At 36.1% G+C, this 15,759-nt stretch overlaps 1 protein-coding gene across 1 annotated transcript in view; it reads right to left on the bottom strand.

Annotated features, from left to right (window-relative positions):
• Positions 1–15,759, bottom strand: part of HTT (huntingtin) — a 78,024-nt gene that overhangs the window by 42,647 nt on the left and 19,618 nt on the right. Inside the window, 16 exon segments of the mRNA XM_010193794.1 lie at positions 1–57; positions 894–1,096; positions 1,509–1,660; positions 3,692–3,768; positions 4,045–4,165; positions 4,732–4,878; positions 6,400–6,500; positions 6,941–7,004; positions 7,354–7,493; positions 9,075–9,172; positions 9,268–9,426; positions 10,116–10,256; positions 11,660–11,771; positions 12,724–12,842; positions 13,118–13,241; positions 15,044–15,408. Of these exon segments, the coding sequence (XP_010192096.1) occupies positions 1–57; positions 894–1,096; positions 1,509–1,660; positions 3,692–3,768; positions 4,045–4,165; positions 4,732–4,878; positions 6,400–6,500; positions 6,941–7,004; positions 7,354–7,493; positions 9,075–9,172; positions 9,268–9,426; positions 10,116–10,256; positions 11,660–11,771; positions 12,724–12,842; positions 13,118–13,241; positions 15,044–15,408 (2,180 nt within the window).

The raw sequence follows: 15,759 nt of genomic DNA, 5'->3' as shown, positions 1-15,759 counted from the left end.
CCCTTTCCTCCGAATAGGACTAAGAGAAGGTGGGTTTGTCAGAGAAGGTAATGCTGCCTAGAAATAAAAGAAGTTTAATAAATTTTATATGTACAAGCACATTTTCTTCTTCTACACAAATACAAGCACATTTATCTTTTGTTTGAACTCCTCTTTTTTTGACTGTCAGTTAAATTAAAATGTCTTGACTCTCATGTCCAGGACATTTCCTGGATGAAAAGGAAGAAGTTTAATGCATTTCCTACTTTTCTTCTCAACTTCAGCATAAGCCACTGAGGTTGAATTAGAGCTCAGTGATTAAAGTTTCTTTTGATTCCAGACAAAGGAGTATCAAAATTATTCTCACTTATTTAAAATATGAAAAAATTACTAATTTTAATAACATTGCCTTATAGTCACTAAATAGTCTCAAAATGTAGATGCCTCAAAAGAACTCCAAAACAAAACCCCAAACCCAGAAATACCCCATATGAACTGTTTCAGAAGTCAAAATATTTTGCAGGACATTCAAAAGATAAAAGTTATTTTTAGCTCCAAAAGGAGCTCAGTGCCCTACAGCCAGTCAACCAACCCAAAAGTCAACTGATGTTTGCCAGAGTATGCAATCCAGTACTCAATTTACTATATACACTCCCCATGAATTAATGTCTCAAGTGAAGCCACCAGGAATAAAAGGTTCAAAATCTAAGGTAATATTACAAACACTGCAGAACTAAAGAAAAACCCATTATGTTAAAGAACGATAAGCATGTTCTTTTCATGTTACTTGCTTTTCCCATAGTTGAGTCATACTATCAAGGTATTAGATAGTTTATTAACTTTAAAATAGCCTTGAGGATGTCTGTACCACAACGGTATTTAAGTCACGCTATCTATTTATTTTTAATATATACCTTTACTGCTGGGCCAGGAGCAACATCATCCATTACATGTGCACAAATATTAATGACCTTCAGCAGATGAGAAAAGAGCTGTTCTACCAAAGTAACAAGAGTTCGGTCTGCCAGAGCTGGCCAGGGTTCCTCCTGCTTTGCAGCACCTTGGGTTGAATCTTCTTCAGCACTCCAGGGATTCTTCAAGCACTTGGGAGCACTTGCTGCAACAGGTATCACATTATTTAGAGAAAATGGAAGAGAAAATCTTTGAATTAATTATCAGAAAATTTTAGAGGCATAGATGGTTATCATCTCTATGTGGACAGAAAATCAAATAGAAAAAGAGCTTAACCAACAGTAGGTGCAGAGTTTTAAACAAAAACAAAAATCTTAATTCTTTGTACCCAGCCTTTACTGAGCATACTGCACATTCCTTTTGGCAACTAGAAGAAATTTTTAACTTGGAGTCAGTAGCTTTTCAAACCTCCTGGAGGCAAGAAATTCGTTCTTTAATTCTTCTGCTTCATCTTTAAAGTATTTTGTTGCATGGAATCAGAACTGGGTGAAACACAGGCCTTCTGATGCTAATGGTAAAAATATCAAAACAATCCTACTTTTCTTGCTTTTCCTTACCTGCTAGCAAGTTTCCAGTCAAAATCAAAGCATCCTGATGTGCAGAGAGGTCCAGCGGGAACCATGCTGATGAAAGGAGAGATAGGACCATGCCAGCCATTCCAATGGTGCAGCCCCTCTGAGCTTCATCTGAAGGACTTGGCTGGGAAACACTGGAAATTTAATTTTGGAATGTCATTACTTTTTCCCCCTTTTGGTAAATTTAAAGCTTTAAGAAAACTAACAGTCAAGAAGACTGCTAATCTAACAAAAATCGGTACCTCAGAAATACACACTTAACAATCAAGTAGTGCTTAAAAAACCAAATTGCAGCAGACATCTGACAATACTTTGCCTTTCTGAAGAGTCACTGTTACTTTTTCTTCTTTTTTAAATAGCAAATATCAAAGCTGCTAGTGACATCTACTGATAAATGGAAGAATTCTGTCTTTAATTGCTAACCAGAATGGCCCTGGGCTATCTCTAGTTAAAAGTCCTGCACATATGCAAGCTAGGGATGGGAGACATAAGCTCCCATCATAACAAGATATTATTTTAAACTTGTAAGAATTTAACTAAAAAATTGTAATCCATCAAATTATCGAGATGTATGAGTAGACTGTATCCAAGATCGTAATTTGCAGGTGCATTACGTATTTTCCTTTACAGTAATTTTAGAATCACATTTTCTCACAGAACCCAAGCTTCAAACAGAGCAGGCAGAGATTACCAAAAGATGTTTGTCAGAATACTATGTGAATTACACACCATTTCAAAGCTTGTTCAAAGACATGCACAATGCTACTAACTTTCATTAAGAGGCTTTATACATCCTCTAAATAAAGGTATTCTTTCAGGATATTTTTTTTAATGGAAAATTAAAATCTTCTAATGTAGTCACTCTGGTGTAATACAACTAGAGCAATTTCAGAAAATTGAAATTTAAGCTCAGTGTAGCTATTATTTAGACAAAGCTACACAAGTCATTACAGTGCCTTTCTTTTTCCTTTTTTTTTTTTAAGTATTCTTGGAGTTGGAATGGAGCAGTTGCAATGGCTTTTTAATCATAAGAATTACAATGCTGAAGACAGAGAAGAATTCTGGCAAAATTCTCATGTCATTACCCACGTGATTATATTGTTATTACCCAGAATGATAAGTGTTCCTATCATTCCACAAAAATAAAGTTACAATCCAAATTAGCATGAATGTGGGAATTACAGGAAAGGCCAAATGGCTATGTCACTGCATCACCAATGAGAACTTGATGTATCTCAGAAATAGCATTTTTCAAGGTGGGTAAAGCAGAAGGGTCACTGCTTTGATTCTGCATTGATTTTATTTTCCAGCTAAGTACTGCTCGCATCCTCATCCACTTCATTTGTTAAAACTGGACCTATAGCTCAAAAGACATCTTTTATATTGCATAGTCAGAGCATGCCACACTTATGGCTGGCAAGGGAAGAAGGGGCATGCCATCAAGAAAAGCAGTGGGGGGGGAGTGGTTTTTTGTTGATGTTAGGCTTTTGGTTTTTGTTTTGGTTTGGTTTTTTTGTCGTTGTTTTTTTTGTTTTCTTTATAGAAAATATAAAAGCTGCACTAGAGTTTCAGGATACCAGAAGAGTAAAACAGGAGTAGAGATATGACAGCAATTAAGAAAATTAACAAAAATTATGTTAAATCTATTTAAAACTAAACATGTCCCCATCTTTAGTAGCTAGTTTCACAGCTCACATGGCACAGAGGCAAGATCAAAGCTTTAGAATTGCCAACTGTACAGTTACATTCTTCAGAATGTAAGTACTTTGGGACTATCATATATTACCTACGTAACACTTTGGTATCATAGATATCTCATTTGCTGCTTCCATTCAGTGTGCCAAATAAGAATAATTTAAATGAAGATAAACATTCTTTCAAAAGCACAGAAAATGTTCTCCTATTACCTAAGATAGATGCTGACCATGTCTCTTTCTACTACAGTAGTTGCAGTCAATCCGTGTTATACACTGTTTCCAGAGACATGCTGACACTTAATACCATAACAACCTAATGTTACACTCTTCTGTATACAGTTCTCAAATAACTGCTAAGATAAGCTTAACAGCTTATAACTAAACCAGGACTTCCGATACCCAAATAAGTGTATTTCCATTTTGCAAACATGACTTTTAGAAGCTTGAACAACAGATAAGGGAACATACCCACAGTGCCATCCCACAGTCCAGGTGCAGACTGGAAATGTTGCGGAGAGAAGACACAAAGCTTCACAGCAGCCAAACTGAAAAGTTAACACCAAGAATCGAATCAGTTTCATCACTGGAATATTTAGCAACAATAACAAAGTATCTTAAGGGTGAGAATTAAATATATTACTATTACCATTGCCCCAGTACCCAAACTGCTGATACAAATAATAAAATAATTATAATTAATAATGAATTATTGATCCTAATTAATATATAATTACTAATTAAGGAAATAATTTAAAAATAAAGAAAGCAAGTAAAAAAGAGAAAAGAAAAAGTCAGCCACTATAGCAACTAAGAAAACTCACCGTAAGTGCTCTTGTAGTGGATATTGTCAAAGCATGGGAAATCGCTGCAATAACCCTTGAGAGATTGTTTTCCATAGTGACATCTGTTGGACTTTGCAGCATATTGTAACCTCTGTATGTTCTGAAATAAAAATATTTATACCACTAAAACACGAACTTAAACACAGCAAGAAGTATTATGGCTTAAATTACTATTACATATTTTATAGACTGCTAATTATATTATAATATTTTTGCTTCACTGCAAAAGCAGTTTAGTTTATAAATCAGATCCCTTTGTAGCAAACAGAAACAGCAGATCAACTCTCAATACATAAATAAGTGTGAAGAGAGATAAATCCTGATCAACAGACCTGAAGAACAATAATATATACATATGATTAGCTTGCAAAGCTGCACTTACTTGTGCAATAGTATGGACAAATAACATGACCTCAGGATGAAGATACGAAGTTTATCACAGAACAATAACTCCCTGTGATCAATGTGTGAGCACATCCCTCATAACTCACACACCACTTTATTCTTTAAACACAGAGGTCTGTTTATGTGGAGCCTAGATACTTCTACAGATTGGAAAAAGAATTCATAAGCACATGGATTTGCAGGATTTAACTATGATTCCAGGCATTATGAATTGAAATCTGCGTTCACGTTCCTTTTAAAGCAAGACAAGACACAACATACCTGGTGATAGTGCTCACCGCAAAGTGAGACGGAGGCTGTGTTTCATGCATTAGTAGTTTCAGGTAGACACTGCTTTGGTCTCTTGCCACTGCCACAACTGGATCAGCCTGTCCTTGATCACAGTTATAAAACAGCTTTGGAACAAGCCTTCATGACAATTGCCAAAAAATAAAAATAGTATTCAGAAACTGTTTAATAGATCATTTAAAGTACATTTAAAATACATTCAAAATCCAATTCAGAAAGCTGCATTCACTAATTACACAGCGAATCGTAAATAAAAGCCATTACTAAAACATGTCTTGTTTAAGTTGAATTCATCTTTATACAACTGCTCTTCATTATAATTAACGAGCTCAAATGAGGACAAAGGAACTACTCTAGCCATATGGTAGTTACAAAAAAAAAATCTGGTCTAGAGATACCCTACCTATACACACTACAATGACCACTTGTCTAGAGTATTTCTCTCAGTGTTCCCCTATCTCCCCAGATATTCTCTCCATAGATACCTGTGTCAACTGAAAACTAATTTCTACCTGAAAAGGACAATTTTTCACCATCTGATTTCTATGCAGCAAAACTTAAACATACAATGAGATCCAGTCTTCTTGAACAACATCATTTGCCATTCTGACAACAGTGAACAACTACAGTACACTTTTTTTTGTAAGTTCACTGACAGTACTTCCAGTGAATGCCCATACTGGATGTTTCATGGGGCTTCTGAAGCTTATAGCAGCTTTCTCAGGCAGTTAAGTCTCTTCCAACCTTAACACACATGCTGTCACTACGTAAATTTGAAGATACAGAAAAACTCCATCTTGTTACCACTTAATTTTGAAATTGAGTTATTTTGTTAACTAAGTACTTGAATAAAAGCAACAAATACTAACTACGATGCAACAGTTGACAATTTCTCTGCTGAGCCGTTTCTGCAATACATTTGTATTGCTTTTAAAGTGGCAGAATTTTTAAGGTTTCATTGACTTTATTTGTTGTTAGGAATGGACGGCAATTACTAGTCTGAAAAATCTAGGAAAGAGACTCCTCTGACAATTAAATATGCCAGGAATTCAGTACTGGGTATCACCAACTTCTTTCATCATAAAACCTAGGTCCTTGAATTCTAATAAATAAGCTACCAACTAATTCTTACTGTCTGGTGCATTTATCTGGACAACAATTGTACTTGTAGTAGATTAGAGCAAATTGCTGCTTTTTAAACAAGACGATCTACTTTACTATAATCAGTGAGCACAAACATTTTAAAGCACACTACTTATGAACGTATGGAAACTACAATGTTTGGGAGTCAGAACAACTAAGTAGAACTGCAACATTTTCAGTTCATCAACTACAGTCAGGACATCAAACAAATTACTTCAGCATGCAGAAAACTAACTTCAAGTTAAAACTGAAAGCAACTCTCAGAGTGTAACACAATTAAATGTAACGGTAAGTTAGGAAAAAGCAAAGCACTATTGCCTGATGATTCAGAATGATGCATGCTCCAGGTACCATAAAGCTGCATTTGTGTCCCACCCCTCATTTAAACAAAAGTATAAAAAAACAACTAAGATTATTTTAATTACAGGTATACAGTAACATGTCAGTATCTGCCTAAACTCCTTTTCCATTTTTAGAAAATAAACCAAGCTTATGTACCTCATTAATGAAGCTGCAGCAACATGTCTCACTCTTGGATCTTCATCTCCAAGCAGACATATTACAACATCATTAAGCACTCTCTCCTGAAGTTTTAGTAGCTAGAAAATAAGTCAGCACAGTAAAGTTAATTGAACATTTTCATAATTTGACCAGATTGCTAGAAGATAGTTAACAAGTGAGATTTCATCTGTCATACAAGTCTGTAAGACAGTCTTTACCTTAAGATTGCCAAATACCCTATTTAAATACATGAATGCCAAAAGTTTTGTAAAGGTTTTCTTTAATTTACAAAAAAAAAAAACCAAGACCAAAAACCACACAACAAAAACCACACCCACCCACCAGAGAACACTATAGTAATTGAGCGTCAGTAGTAAAAGTCTTTTTCCAATTGTAAAAAGTCTCAGAACACGAGCCTACTTACACAAAATACACCTACGACATCTATCAGTGGTGACAGAATCTAAACATGAAGTGCTGAAATTGCTCTGGTACCTTAATCCAGAAACACAACATACCAATTGAATAATTTACTTACACCGGTATAATGATGAACACCTCTGTGCAAGCTCTCAGTTTTTCCTTCCAAGAAGCTGACGAGCCTATGGTACAATAGAAGACAGAAGTTTAATGTTGACTAATGTAGTCTCTCTCATGGATACTATCTGGCTAGTGTATCAGAAGGATTACATTTCTTTAGTTAAAAAAAAACCTTAACTTACACATTGCAATTAGAATCCTATTTTTTTCCTATGCTTTTAAAAATCAGACTGTTTTAAAAAGATGGTAATACATTCCAAATATCACTACTCAGAAAAAGTCTGAATTAGTTTTATGAAAGTCATTAATGCTTCAGAATTTCTTCTTTCTGCTCTGTTTTGTTTGCAGTTTCCTATACACAGCATCTTTGCACTGCAGGTACAAGACCCATGGAGAAATATAAGCACTTACCGAAAATCTACCTCTGCAAGCGTTTCCAGAAGTTCCGTCCTTACTAGCCAATACGAGCTATTCTTCAGCGTAAGGAGGTCAACAATTAATTGTAAACCCAGTTCACTGTAACTGCTACTACATAAGCTCATGATGCAATGCTGAGAAGAAAAAACAACTTTCAGTTATATTGCAGAAGAGGTTCTCTGAATCAAAGACATAAGTAAGTGACCACAAAAATCTGTTTCATTTAGAAAACTAAAAGAAGTTACTGCAAAGATAGAAGTACCAGAGCTAGGTACTTTGCAAGGCTAGGACACCAGCTGCATGTAAACTGCTAAAACCTGCTGCTGAATTTAAACTCTGGAGAGGAACACAAGCCCAAGAGATCAGAAGAGAAACCTCCAAAGAGTAAAGTCTAAAACTCACAGGGCTTAAACACCACAAGAACTATATTCTTATCTGTTCAAAAACAGTCTCTCCTAATTTCCACAGGGTATTTTTAGACAGCTGGATCTGATTTCCAGCAGCTTTTTAAAAAGTCATAACTCTTCATTTTAATGACTGTTCAATATCTTCATTTTAATGACTGTTTAATATGCAGAATGTGTGATCTCTGGAAAAAGTTATAGAATTTTATACTTCCATGTCTTATTTAACTATAGAAGAAAATACATTCTTGTTCTGGGATTAACAACCCAAAATGCCTTTGAACATTTCTCCTAAAAGGTATGAAGCCAGGCTACATTATATACTAAAAGAAAGAAAAACTAAAAATTGACTGATGTAAGTTGCCTGAACTGAACAATTCCAGTAAAGTCTTCTATAAAGCTATACTCATAAGTGTAACCATAAAACCACTATATAGAAACAACAACAACAAAAAATCAATTAATAGAAGGTTAAGAAAGACAGCATTGTTTATCTAACTCCATTTCCTTCCCTCAGCTGCATCACTGACTTTTAGCACATGAAATCTCACTTTCCATACATAAACTATCTACACTTTGCTTCACTGACCCATAAGCTACAATACAGTCAGTCACCCTGTGCCTCTCCCTGACGAATTAATTTCCCTCAGCCTCCAATTTGTTCTTCTTGTTACTTTTTTGAAAAACTCCTCAAGGAAAAGCTCACTCCTTCACCCCTCTGCTTTTCCACAGAACACCTTCCACAGATTTTATTACAGAAATAAAATTCACACACTCAAGTTACACTCTCAAATTCAGCAATTGTCTCTATTTCAGCAATTGCCTGATGGACCTTTTACCCAATTTGAAACACTTACTCCCCTGAGACTTTCCTCACTTTTAAAAATTACTATTTCAGAAAATGATCACTACTTTTCTTGTCATTTCACACACTGAATTTTTGCTCTTCAAATAAAGGCTACAACCAGGTGTCACATGTTCACATCTTCCTGTTTAGGCTAGATATAGTCATCCTTTTTATCTAATGAACTCATCCTGTTGTTGGTTAATGTAACATTGCAGCTCATACCAGTACATTTATGACTACAAATACCATGACTAGATTATACTGCTATACAATCTAATCAGCGCAATTATTTTCCAGCTGCTTGTGCCTCCATTTCTGTGTCTGAATCCCTGTTTTCTAAAAGTTCTCAAAGAGGAGTCACTTTTCGCTTCATATTTTATACACCTGAGCACAGCAGGATCCCAGTCAACAAATAAGGCCCCTGTGATCTGTGGTGGTGCAAATGAATCACTACTTTCGCTTACCCTCACAGCTGTACAAGCCAGTTTGCATGTAACAGAGGACTCATCTTTCAGCGTTTTCTGTAACAGAGGTATGCAGTCTACCAAGGAAAAGAGGTTTCCTAACAAAAAAAGAAAAGAAAATAATTTAGAGCAGTGAAACAAAAGAAAATTTTGGTTACATTAAGAAAAAGATAACCTTAAAGTAAATCGTTACCTGTTGAGCTTCTGACATTTATTAGCCATTTTTCCACATCAAAGCGGGATTTAATTAGAATGGAATTGACAATCGTTCCACACAGAATGGCAGTAGCTCCTCTAATCTGAGGATCTCCATGGTCGATGTAGTTCAGAATATCTGATACATACTGCTCCTCTAAGAAAATAAGTTAAAGCTACTTTATTTTAAAAATATTAGTCTTAGACTTGATTCCTAAAACTGTTTCAGTGGAGGTACCAATTAGTGTACAATCAGTCAATGTCAGAATATTTGCAACATGGCTGCCTTAGTTTTACCTTTCAGAGATTCCTTGCATGTAATCTACAGATCACTCACACAATCCAGCTCAATGGTCACATATAGAAACAATAATTATTTTTTTCAGTTGTACACAAAATGCTCTGGGGAAATCCAAGGAAAGTACTGGTCAACACTCCACTTTTGCCACTATCAGTATCAAACCAGTCAAATACTCCAGGTCCCTGCTGATCATATTGTAGCATTTCTAAAAACAAACCTAATCACTTAGAAACCATCTGTAAGATGGTCTGAAATAAATTACAAGAAACCATTTATAAGATGAACAAATCACTTCTATACAGCAGTTGTACTAAAGCAGCTTCACTTGTCAGAAGCTGTACAAGCTCATCCACTGAAACTTAACTCTCGTTACCAAAAAAGTCTCACTATATGCACTACTAGTGCAGACAGCATGTTTATTCCAATTGGTGCAGTATTTGTTTGCAAACACTAAAACGGATTTAGAGTTTTCAATACAGAAGCTGCTTGGCTTATTTGAAAACCAAATCACATGATTAAAATGGAATATGTGAACTGCAACATACCATACTCTTCTCCCATTGCTTCAAGGGGTGTTTTATACAGTTTGCTGAAGAAAGACTCCGGGTGAAGTGCAACAGCTGCTCCAACACAACTTACTGCGAGGGCTTTTACACTGACTCTCACATCTCTATCAGGAACTAAAGCTGCGGAGAGGAATAAAAAAAAAAAGGGGTGGGGTATTTAAAAGCTTTCTGGATTGTTTTTAAGTTAATTAGTAACTCTGTATGATATGAATAGCTTAGCCTGGACAAAAAAATATGAAGGCAGAGCAAGTAGTTTCAGTTTATCATCAGAGGTAGCAGTTATACATGGCTTATTTTTTAAAAAATAAAATAACTAAATAATAACCCCACAAACTTCCAACTCATTCCCTTCATTGCTGAGAATACACCTACTACATGGTCTTTCCAAGAATGCTACATTAACAGAGCATGTGTATAAATAGCAGTTTAGAAGAGGGGGAAAAAGAAGAAACATCTTAAATGGTCACTTCAGTCCTATGTATAATGACACAGACACACATGCCTGTGACACTGAATTCTTAGTGAAAAGAATGGAAGCAGCAGTGTATGCCATAAATGCTTTCTAGAAAATCCCTACTGACATTTTATTACCACGCTGAAAAGGTAAATAACTCCTGCTTTGAACCCCAGCAGCCTCCTCTAATAACCTCTTACTGTCAGAAAGCTTCTCTTTGACTGGCACACGATAACACACATGAAAATGGCCACACTAACTTAAGCAAATGCTGTAAAATATTAAAAGTGGAGAAAAAAGTTCAACTTGAGACTTGAGCTAAGTCTTTGAAAACCTTAGATCAATTCTGCTTTACTACAGTTGAATAATCTAAAATATGAAGTTACATTTCCCAAACGTAAATGGGTACAACAGTGCTTACTCTACCTGAAGTACATTAAAAAATATTTACATGGAATTCAAACAACTGAGTGATAAAGCTAAAAAAGATACTTCTAATCTTATTTTAATTAAAACAAAGTAGGCATTGTAAACAAAATCAGTTGTAAAAACATTAAGATAAGTATTTGAAAAAACTATATTTTCCTGAACTTGTTTTTAGGAGTTTCCACAGAACGGACTGCAACTCAGAAAACTGCTTCCTTACTGAGGTATTGATGCTTTTATAGCGGACAAACTGGGCACATAACACTGATGAAAAGAAATACCAGCATTAGACTGTCTTGGCAGCTTCTATAAACTGTCATGGCCCCACACTAAGTCTCATAAGAATTTACAAATTGTAAACGGAACTAATTATTTGACCTATGTGATAAGTTACCATAACAAACTTTTAGATGCCCAACGGTTCAAAATGGGGTTCATTGTAAAATGGCACACATTTTTAAGTGTTTTTACGTTTTTCTGTACCCTGGTGTGATTATTTAAACCAGGACTGTCACAGAAAAAACTCACCCTTGATATCTCCAATAAAGCGAGATTAAAAACCAGGCAAGAGTAAACTGATCACATTTCCAACTTTGTACATAGAGAAACACAATGAACCAATGAGTTTTGAACAGAAACTTACCTCCTTTCTCCCCAGTAAGTAGAAAAGAGGCTGACAGAAGCCGAACGCAGTGCACTAAAGGAGCTGAATTTCCATCAGTATAGTGACCTATGTCTCCCTTTATCCTGGAAGGCTATTGGAGGCAAATCACAATTTTTATGTAGATAAAAATGAATCTTCAATTTAAATAAATTATTAAGCACAAGATTTAGAGATACTGCACATCCCCAAATGTATGAAGATTGTAATACAAAATGTGTTTATACGTATTAAAAAAAAAAAACATCTTAAAATGTAATGTTTTCAGGCAGTTTGTATCCAGTATAAGAATTGGTTTATTTTTAATCACAGAAACCACAATCATTTGGTAGATTTTCTGAATTACCTAGAATTGCTGTTTGCATCTGAAGGAGTCTGATAGAACACCCGTTGTCACCAAACAATGATCTTTGGAAACTTTGAGAAGAAATTAGTTCCTAAGTTGTTTTCAAAGAAGACTGCCAACCTTCTCTAGTTTCACATTTAGAGTTCCCTAGTAGCCCAAGCTGATTTAACTCTGCCTACCACAAACATAACTCCTTTTGCCTCAGCTCAGAACAAGGTCCAAAGCTAAAGTCAAAAAAAACTGTAAGAGGAAATCAGTAACCTGTGGTGAGAATGGCATGAGTCTCTCCACAGAAAAAGAGGCTCAAAGAGTAAAACATAACAACTACTGAGGAGATCATAAAATTACCCACACAGCTAGCAACCAGCAAAGATATTTCAGATAGTAAAGCATCAGTGCACTCTACTAATGCACAGACAAAAGTAGCTGGTGTTTTCAGCAGTTTGTGTTCCATTATGGCTTTATTGGTGATTGCATTCAAGATATCAACAGTTGTGTATTCTCCTTATGTTAAATGAAGTTCAGGCTATAACTCAAGTTTACTATTCAACCTTAGTTCTTTTGACCGTTATTATGAAGCACACCACATACACAGACTACCCACAGTTACCACTAATGTTCATTATTGTAATATTATTGTTTTTCTTCTATAACTTAGTTTTTTTAAACTTTAAGCCAGACCACCGTGACTACTTCTCACCTTATTTTCATGATCACCAGGATCTGCTGCATCTTCTTTTGATGTAAATCGATCTACGCTGCTATCAGAAGGCTGTCTGCTATGGCTTATGGTTTTCAACAGGTGAGGCTGTTGAAGAGCTTTAGAAAAATGAATTCATTAAATACCATCTCAGATGCAAATTAAAAGCATTTTAATTGAACTTAATTATACAAACATGAAAAATAAATTAGCAGTGATCAAAACAAGCAATTCATTAGAAGTGTTGAAATATATTCCTTATTTTACATTTCCATGTAGTTGTCGTTCATATCCATTACGTGAGTCTTCAGTTTCTTGGAAGTTAGACAGCAGATGCACCTGTAACATCTGCCTCAAAGGTGTCACCAGTTCTGCCTCCCCCTTATCAACTTACCAACAGAAGAATTTCTGAAAGACTCCGATGAATCATCTTGGAGAATATTTGCGGCCTCATCTTCCTCATCCTGCAGCTGCCCAATTTGCATTCCAGAATACTGTCCTTCAGCACCCTCTAAAACCTACACAGTGCAAGGACATGACTTAATATAACTTAACACACAGTATTAAATCTCTAACATGCAGTGTTAGTAATCTAGAAATAATCTGAAAGCAAATATAAGCCTGATAAATATTAGTGTACAGCTGCATGCAGACCCAAAAGCAGCTCTCCTCCTCCTCCAGGATCTGGGCTATGTGAGGCCATCATTATCTCTGACAGTGTCCCACATGAGCCATGAATGTGGACATGTTCATGGTAACAGTGAGAACGTAAAACATTTGGTGCACTGCCTCCCCTGCAGCTCTCCTTGCTCCCTTATTCCAAACACAACTCTCCCTCTATCTCAGCAGTTACAAATCACAACCAACACCTTTACTGTCACAAACTGAACTTGTCCCTTGCTGTCAAACCATCCTGTAACTTCACTCGTCCTGGATACATAAAGTCAAACTAACACCACACTGTGCAGGACAAGAAAGGACAAGTAAGTCTGAGCTTAGAACTCCTTCGTTTTAAACCAGAGACTACCAATGCAATATATAGGCAGTAGGTACATGGAAAAATAACCATAAAGAAAAAAAAACCTGATAACATTAATAAGACACAGTAAAAGCAAAAAAAACTTTTCATTGTAAGTGTACCAGACGACACAAGATACTTCTTCAGCTACTCCCTAACTTTATAAGCACCTGGAAACTGTTCATTAAAAAGCCCACGTGTGAGTAAGTGGGACAAACACTTAGCCTGTCAATTAGGAAAAAATAATTTTACTTCCAACAACTGCTTGCAAACAGTATGCAAACTGACATATGCAACAGACTGACAAGTATATGTAATAAATGCATCTCGTCAATAAACACAGCTTGTCAATAAATGCCTGCTCACTTTGGTCTCTGCACCGCCTACATTTAATTTAGTGACAGCGCAATTATCATCACTCCTTTGGTTCTTGAATCCCCGTATTTGTAGGGCTATTTGCTTAACATAACTGTAAATTTACCATTATTTGTAGTGGTAAGAGCCTATTACTCTTCCAAAGTTACTATCAGCAGACCCAAGTCAGGAGTTTGATAATGTGTGAAAAAGAGAACTTAAGAAATTTTAAGTTTTCCTCTTTTTGCATTTTCTGCTCTTACTCCCAGTAATTATATTTTTGCTCTTTTTATTACCACCTCACAATACACTTGCCTAAGAGAAATTTCTTAAAATAGCTATACTGTATGCACATTTCAGGTGCTTATTAGATATGTAACTGCTGTATTAGTAAATCATGCAATATTTGCTTAGTACAGGAGAAATCCTTAAGGTGGAACAAAGAAGAGAAAAAAATGAGTTGTGTTGCCAAGTGAAAAAGCACAGGCAGAAAACATCGTGAACCATCAGGTTTCAAAAGTATTCCTCTATCATTCCAGATTGTTCACCCTTTAACACTTCCATTAGTCCTCCTGCATCAAAACAATTAAAATCTTTACACAAAATGAAGGATACGCTACTAAGAGGTTATATTTATGTCAAGCCTTTGATATTGTCATTTTTCCAGTGAGTGACAATCGGTCAATACCTTCATATGTCCTATCCAATGAGCACACTAATTACAGCTTTGTAGTTTTCAATCACTGCTGAAGTGAAAGTGTTAAAAGGAGGTCAAGCTCTCCAATAGAGCTGTGAGCTGCTGACCTTTCCATTGTTACTAGCTGAGGATGGAAAAGTAGAAGACGAGTAAGTAGATGAATCCAAGTCTGGGCCCTCCATGGAAGAGCTCTGAGATACGTCAGGCCCCTCAGTAGAAGGGGATCCCCCCTCTGCCCGCTGCACACTTACAATTTCAGAACTGTCCGAAGGGGTTACAGCAGAGTCTGGACCTTCTGTAGTAGTCTGAGAGCTATCACTAATCGGTGAGGAAGCCTGTGTACCATCATTCAAGTCCATAGTGGGATCTGACTGGACAGCACTGATCTGGCTGGAGCTTCGGCTAAGCACATCATCTTCTTCCCCTTCAGCAGCTGTGCTTGTCAAATCGCAGCTTGTCAGGTCTACAGAGTCCGACTGTAATGTATGTTGAGAACGTGGTTGCTCAGTAATGATATCATGTCCACTAGAATCAGCAGCTGAACTCCCTACTGACCCAGTCGTCGATACACCTGATGAAGAAGCCAGTTCACTGGCTATCTCGCCCTTCACAGAAGCTGCAAAATATTGATATTTATGAGTCAAATGTTTAAACTTGTGTTTCACTCTTGATATGAACACCACATACTAACCCATGTATTAAACTAGACCAAGGAAAGTGAATAACTGAACAGTTAACCTACAGGTAGGGAAATACGCATCTGTAAGATATCATTCCATCTATACCAGTAGCTCAATATGATAGCCTATCCATTTGTAAAAAACACCATACACAGTCAACTTCATTAGATAAAGTTTTATACCCAGGAGTACTTACGGTTTCAGTTTTGTTAGCATGTCTTTTGAGTACCCATTGACTTCCTAGTCACTATAATACACCACTTTTATATTCCACATAGAGCAATAAA

Source organism: Mesitornis unicolor, unplaced genomic scaffold, assembly GCF_000695765.1.
Source record: "Mesitornis unicolor isolate BGI_N332 unplaced genomic scaffold, ASM69576v1 scaffold5061, whole genome shotgun sequence".
NCBI lineage: Eukaryota > Metazoa > Chordata > Aves > Mesitornithiformes > Mesitornithidae > Mesitornis > Mesitornis unicolor.
The sequence above is the reverse complement of the archived record's forward strand: the minus strand, read 5'-3'. Positions and strand labels throughout refer to the sequence as shown.